Source organism: Montipora foliosa, chromosome 1, assembly GCF_036669935.1.
Source record: "Montipora foliosa isolate CH-2021 chromosome 1, ASM3666993v2, whole genome shotgun sequence".
Taxonomy (NCBI): domain Eukaryota; kingdom Metazoa; phylum Cnidaria; class Anthozoa; order Scleractinia; family Acroporidae; genus Montipora; species Montipora foliosa.
The window spans coordinates 47,062,925-47,070,424 of record NC_090869.1 but is presented as its reverse complement, the minus strand read 5'-3'; the positions used below and the strand labels follow the sequence as shown (position 1 = coordinate 47,070,424).

General features: G+C 37.4%; 1 protein-coding gene across 1 annotated transcript in view; it reads right to left on the bottom strand.

The window, feature by feature from the left end:
* LOC137999828 (bystin-like) overlaps positions 1-7,500 on the bottom strand; it is a 28,455-nt gene that overhangs the window by 17,317 nt on the left and 3,638 nt on the right. The window contains exon 2 of the mRNA XM_068845766.1: positions 1,267-1,494. Within this exon, the coding sequence (XP_068701867.1) occupies positions 1,267-1,494 (228 nt within the window). The remainder of the gene's footprint in view (positions 1-1,266; positions 1,495-7,500) is intronic.

The following is a 7,500-nucleotide window of genomic DNA, read 5'->3' as shown; positions in this document are numbered from 1 at the left end:
CTATGTGCATGGCAAATTCAATCAACTATTCGGAAAGGAAACCGCAGAAAAACTACTATAAATTATTATTTACATGTACAATGTACTTTGAATTTAATGAGTGACACTCCAAAGAAGCCCGGTAAAAAGAGCAGTAGAAAAGCCAAGAGAGAGACCTACAGGTAGATGTTTGCTAGATTTGCAGAATAAAATAATGTTAAATTGAATCTTGGATTGTTTTGGCAAGTTTTGATGGTGACGTTCGTGCACAACCATCAAGGAAAAATTCTAGTTTAGAACGGACGATTCGTCAATCATAACAACTGAAGTCAAGACAGAGCTTGTTCTGCAGAAATAATGACTCAATACTTGCTTGAAGCCATTTCCCTTAACAAATTCCTTTTCTTCTCGAAGGCAACAACCCATAGATATCATGTGAAGCTATGATCCTTGCATAGATAATCGTTCGACTGAATCTGGTCTTCAGTGATGCTGCAACAAGGAACGATTACCACGATCAGATGGCGTTTGATTTTGGTCACCCATAGACAAAGCTATCATAAATAATGGTCTCGCGAAAACAGTTGGTAGCACAGCCATAACACACTTGCCCGATAGGAGCTTCAACCGCAAGTTTCTGCTCTTGTTTGTGTTCAACGAAATCTTCTGCAGAAGCCATATTGTGCTTATACATGTAATCGAAGCACAATCTGACAAGATGTAATTAACTTGTCAAAAAAATCTGACAGCAGTGCATTGTCAACGGACCAATCCGAATTTCCGATTGCTGGTGCAATGGGAAATTCTGAACGTGACGGTTAGAGCAATGGGTGCAGTTCCTTTTTTCTCTCCTCTTCCCAAGCCTCCCTCAGTCTTTCTATTCAACTGCGGGACAAAACACGACTGCCTCAGAAAAGCAGGCCGCTCGAATGATTTATGAAGGGACTGCTCGCAGTCTAAGTGAGTGATTAACCCATTGACTCCTTGGGTTCCCCATTGACGAGTAAAATCGTATAGCGTTAGAGTAAAATACTAAGTATGGCTGGTTTGGGCTGGTTTAGGGGTGAAAGTGTTAAATTTCTTCAAATTTATTATAACTTGCAATTATGCCCTGCAAGCTTACTGACAAGTAGTGAATCAAATAAGGGGATTATACAGACAAAAGAGCATGGCATGTCTACCTTTGAAAAAACTACTGTATTGACCTTAAGAAAGACAAGTTGTTGCCAAAATTTGACAGTCGTGTTACAATGTTCATTTGGGTTCAGAGTTATAACGTTCACTTACAATGTTTTCATAGAACTGTTCACTGGCTGGTGATTTCACACCTTCCTCATTGTCCTCAGAGTCTGACTCATCACCATCTAGCCCATCCTGATCAGGAGAACCAAGTATCGTCTGAGCCGTCCTTAAGGGCTTCCCTGATCCAGATCCTGCTCCAAATTCAGCCTCCAGTTCATCTTGCTGTTTTCTTGCTTGTTCAAGGATCCTTCTTGACAATTTTTCTTCAACATACTATTGTAGGATCAAAGACATGTTATTAAAATGCATGTGCTACAGCTGTTGATAACTCATCAGGGAGAGTAATTTAAAAATACACATTACTGAACTTATGACATTGCTTATCTTCTCCCTGGTACAGGTGCAGTCAAACCTCAATTATCCAGACCTCAATTATCCCGATATTTCGATTACCTGGCCTTGCTTCCCTGGTCCCAGTTTTTCATGCATATTAATTAGTCATATCTTATGATCTGCTGCAGAACAATTTTCCTTCAAATTATGAGGTGAAAGTTTGGTTCGAAATGAATTTCTTTTGCTCCAAAACACAAATCTGTACATGTTTCATGCTTACACGTGCCATAACTAATGCAGTGCATTTCATTGGCTCAGATTTGGTCAGTTGCTAAGTGAAATTTCATGCTACATTATAGCTCAACAAGTGTGCTTTGAAGAACACAAAGTAGATTCGCGTCAAAACGAATTCATCATGTCCAAAACGTAAGTGATCAATTCTTTCCATAAACGATAAACAGTCAATTATTATGGGATTAGAAAAAACAGAAAAAGAAAAACAATTTGTCAATTGAGTACGGTGTTACAGGTGTAGAAAACTGATTTACTTCAGCATTATAGACCAATGTAAAAACGTAAAGACTTACAGCAGATAATTATTGGGTAACCGTTAATTAATAGTTTTTCCAACAACGATGTGTGATTGTGTTTTAATTAAATGTTATTCTTCTCTAAGTTACTCAGTTTTGTTTTTGGCTCATTAACATTCATGTTTTCGATTATGGATCCAGACTCTTGATTATCCCGACTATTCATCCCAGTCCCGGATGATCAAGGTTTGACTGTACATACTCAAAAATTAATGACATCAACTTTATTTCCTCATAATTATTATAATAATTATAATTAAAATGTTATATACACAGTACATAATTACACACGATACAAAACTTCTACCTAATTAAGTATAAACGGTTGAGGATGAAGACCAAGTCAACCATTTTGTTTATCCTACTTGACCTGTATAATTATTACCTATTTAAGTTTCAATTAAAAACCAGGTATAAGGAAACAAAAACATAACCTACACCATGTGAACAAACAAACTCATAAGGACAAGGAATTAATATGCAAATCTAAATATTAATAGAGCATAATTCAGCAATGGAAATTGGCGCTCACACACTAGCCTGGTGATATAGTAAGTGCACTACCACAACAACAATAACAACAATAACAACAACAACAACAACAACAAAAAGCCAGCATAGCAAGTATTTGGTGAACCAGGAGAAGAGGAGAAAGAAGAGGCTAAAGTTCAGTTCAATAATAAGGGTGACAATGAAGCAGATGATGAGGGATAGTGTCAGATAACGAGTCAGAGCCTGAGATGTCCAAAGAATCTATGCTAAAATACCTTGAAAATGAGCTGTAGAGAAACTGTTACTCGACACAGATACAGCAGATAAATAGTTTAAACTACATGTACACTGGGAACCCTTGTAAATTTCCTTAAATTAGCCAATCTCAAGGTTGCTCAAGCCAGTTTCAAAGATTTCAAGTAACATTCTTATTAGAAGGTTTGGCACTACAACGCTATATCACGTACTGGCAATGTTATAGTACCATAAAAAAACACCAAATATTCCTGATCAAGATGCACTCATTATTGTGACATAATACATGTAAGTCACTGCGACAACAGGAAAGCCCTGTAATAACACCCTTTCTTTTGTCTTTAGTTGCACATATCTCAAAAACAAACAGCGGATTCAGAGCCACCTTAAATCTCTGATTAATTTCTTTAAGGTGGCTCTGATTCTGCAGTATTTCCAACCCTGCATATAAATGAAAAATAGCTAAATGTAAAAATTAAGCAGCCATTGTTAGAAAAATAATGTTCAAACAGCTAACAAAAATGTTTTGAGCAACCAACTACAGCTATAGTTTGCTTTCAGCTACATAGTATCACACATCTATAAATAGCTGCTGTGTTCATATGACTGGCAGCCACTTAAAGCATACAACCTGATTCCCAGGGTTTCTTTTCTCTGCCTCCTTTGTCCTTGAGAAGAAAGACCCTGGTTCAGGCTTGTCACGTGACACCCCTCTACAAACATTTTCCCATGAGGATAGGTTTTTGTTTTATTTTGATTCCACTTGTAACTGGACGAAAGCATATTCATTTGAAAGGGCATTTTTTAAAATAAATAATCTTTACCTTACAAGGTAAGTTTCAAAAAAGTCAAAAGAGCTGATGATATATTCCCACAGGAGATGAATTCCCAAAAAAGTGGTCAAGCTTTTGTGACCGAAAGACCTTTCATGTTAAGCGAGGATTGACGTTCACAAAAAAAATTGATTTTGTTAGTACATCGTAGCTAATATTGCTTCTAAAGAACATACTATCATAAAACAAATGAATACAAAAAACACTAGATTAATTTTGCTTGATAAAATGTCTCTTTTATTTTTCCAGGGTTAAAAATAATTATACTTCATGGTTTGTGTTATGAATTAAGGTAGTTACTAAAACATGGAACCAGCCAAAACCACCCAAAACCACCTACAAGCACCAACAAAACCATCCAAAATGACCCAAAATCATCCACAATATACCTTAATACGACCAGTTTGTGTGGTATTTGCGTGCATGGCTCTCTGTGTGATGTTGCGTGATTGTCACGTTGGTTTTGGGTGGTTTTGGCTGGTTCCACGTTTTAGTAAGTACCTATAAATTAAACGGTAAATACCATATTTACCCGTGTATAAGTCGACCTTTTATGGCCTCAAAAGAAGCTCCAAAAATCGCCCTCGACTTATACACGGGTCAAAGATTTTGAGCCAAGTTCCAGCTAAGTAATTTATTCAAAATTAACATACCGGTAATAATGTTAACGTTGTCTTGGGCATAACGACGGCAGTGGACAAAAGCCGACATAAAAGACTTCAAAATAAATGACAAAAGACTTCAAAACGAATGTAAGCAATTCTAGTTGAAATGAAAAAGGATTTGACCAACTCTAAATGTTGAAGATACTCACAAGCACAAATATGAAATAGACACTGGAAATTTTCGTTTTCCAAAGGCAGAAAGCTCTAAAAGTCATTTCTGTTTCTTCGAATAAAACACGATCGTTCAACGGCTTAGTAACCTGGCGCAATACCTCGTGTTTGCGTGCAAGCGTCGTCACTCGTGTTGCGTGAAAATGCTGGTTGGTAATGAATGTTTTTTTATATTTTATACAAACCTGGCAGATTTAAATGCTTTGGAAACTTCGTATTGTTTGGTTTATGAGTTTTGTTGTTTGTCATTTGAGAAATTATAAGTCAAGGACCAATTAAACCTTGCACATTTTCGCATCGTTCGCAAGTTATTTTCAAAGATTGACTCCTGCTTCTTTGATCTTGCATTGTGCTTATCCTCTAAAGCCCTTTATCCTTGAACAACGAAACTGGTGAGTTTGAGGTTTACAAGTTCGATTTTCTGAGAACTTTTTTGAAACTCAAGGACAAAATGCCCGCATATACAACAGCTGCTCAACAACAACACTATTAAGCGCTCGAGGCCCTGATTTTTTTGTGTATCCACATTTCCAGAAATCGAAGAATACAAGATTAGTGTCCCATGAACATTTAACAAAGAAATTAAGAAATTGCGTTTTTTGCCATCAAAAATGGGGGGTCGACTTATACATGGGATCGACTTATACACGGGTAAATACGGTACGTGTATCTCAATGACAATTTGCACGAAGTCGTTGAAAAACTGTCTACTCGCTACAAAAGCTTGCGACTTAGGAATCACTTTGTTTAAACGTTCAACAGAAAAATGAAAATCAAAGAACAAAATATAATACCTGCATATGTTCATACAGTTTGATTTGAGGTCGATACGTGACATAGGTAATTATAAAACATGACACCGGCTGATCGACCTCTGAACATGATTGTTTCCCATAGATAAAATAATGTTTCGCTTGTTTTCTTGCAAGGCAAAACCTTCTTTTCTTCAAAAGTGTCACAAGCTATTAGCATTCCTCATTATCACTCACTCACTCACTCATGCCCCACAGGGGTGAAAATTCGAACGACTCTAGCGTATTTTCTATAGAGTCCAATCAATTTGTTGACAACCTTTTGCCTTTCATGTCGAATTCCATGTGTAGTACAGTACCGCCTGAAAGTATTGACCCCTCGGGATGAGGCAATACCTCGTCTTTGTCGCGGGTAGTGGTCGCGTGCCACCAAGGTATGCAAATTTTTTTCCCTCGGTAAAACCGAGGTGCAATTTGCCGCGGGAAATTTGCCGCGAGAGAAAAGACAAGGCTTGCCGCGGGAAAGAACAGTGATCTGCTGCACGTGTGAAATAAGCGGAAGACTGTCAAGTTTTAGATCTCATGGTGAGAAGAATCGATTCTTAAAGCAAGAAATCGTAATCAAAATGAGAAAGTGCGCGATTTCCGTAAGGACTCGAATTTTATTATCTTTACATAACGTAAAACCGAAGACTTCTGTACTGTAAAGATACAAAGATACTGTTATTATTAACTACAGTGTAAGCGACAGCTGTGTTATCCAACCAATGAAACACTCGTTGTTATCCAAGCTGTAATACTGTATGTGTGCGTGAGAAATTAAATTTTGTTTGGTTTCGAAAAAGGTTCGCTTGTGTCTGTTTTCGTCCAAGGCTGACCTTATTTTATTTGGAAACTTGAAATTCAAACTTGTGCGATTGTCTTCGTTTTATCATCGCCATTTTGGTGAGAGGCAAGTACGGTATTCTTGCGAGGCATTGGAGCCTTTGTCGGTGCTATTTTGAGACTTGACGTACCAAAGAATAATTTAAGAATGGTTTCTTTTTTCATCTCTTTCATCAGCAATAAATTGATATGTGTAATCATAGCAATTGCAGCATGTTGACTGCGCATGGAAAACAAATATAGGAATAGACAGTGATTAATGGAGAAATGAAGTCTCTAAATTATCTGAACGCTCATCGTTTGCATACGAATTATAAAGACGCAAAAACAGCAAGCGAAACAAACTTGGGAAATTTTGAAATTTCGCCTAAAGAACGACATAATTCTCAACTTGACATGTGCACCAATGATCAAATGTTAACCAGAGCACGAAAACAATCTTTTCATTCGAGATGAAGTAATTTTCTACTAGTTTAGGGGTTTGGTTTCCTTGGAATGTTTTTCTTTTTGCAATTTGTTACTGTTAATCAACTTGAGAATAATATTTACATAAGTCTTACTTTGAACAACGAACGGTTGGTCACGCAAGGTTTTCGAGGATATGTTGAATGTGTTTTGTAAATTCCGTGACCAAAAACCGGATATTTCAGTCAATTTAAAGTGAATCTGCAATAGTAACGTTTTGGACAGTGATTAGCGATACTATCTAGCTTGAGTAGTTGTATTCATGTACCTTTCAACACCGGCATTGCAAGGGCGGGTCACCCAGACCCTGGACATGTAAGCTTACAGTTTTGTATATATATTGTCAAAACCCTCTCCGGCTGCAGGATATCGAGATAATAAATGTATGTTCCGAGCGCTGAGCTGCAAAAAAAAAAGCGGACATATTCTCCCATAAACTGAAATGAACAAAACTTTAAAATGCGATGACAGCGAAGTCCACGCAAGCGGGAAAAGCGTCCACGAAATCGACTCTTCAAACCTTCGAATGAACAGTCCACAAGAAGTCTTCGAAATAATCACTGCAATCAAAATATGTCACAAAGAAGGTTTCAAATGTGGTTGGAAGATTCTGGCTACGGATATTCTATTCGCATGTAAAAGGAAAGTATAAAAGGCAACCAAGGTCCATGACGATCGGCTATGATCCTCGATCTGTGTTCGCAATTTTCAACCGAAACTTGTTCATTTCCTGTCTTCGGTGGGATTTCAACATTATACTGTAATCTGGCTTATGGAAACACAAAGTCAACGGAAACCATTTACAACTCCACCGCGGAATTTTAATTGCCGAGGGTTT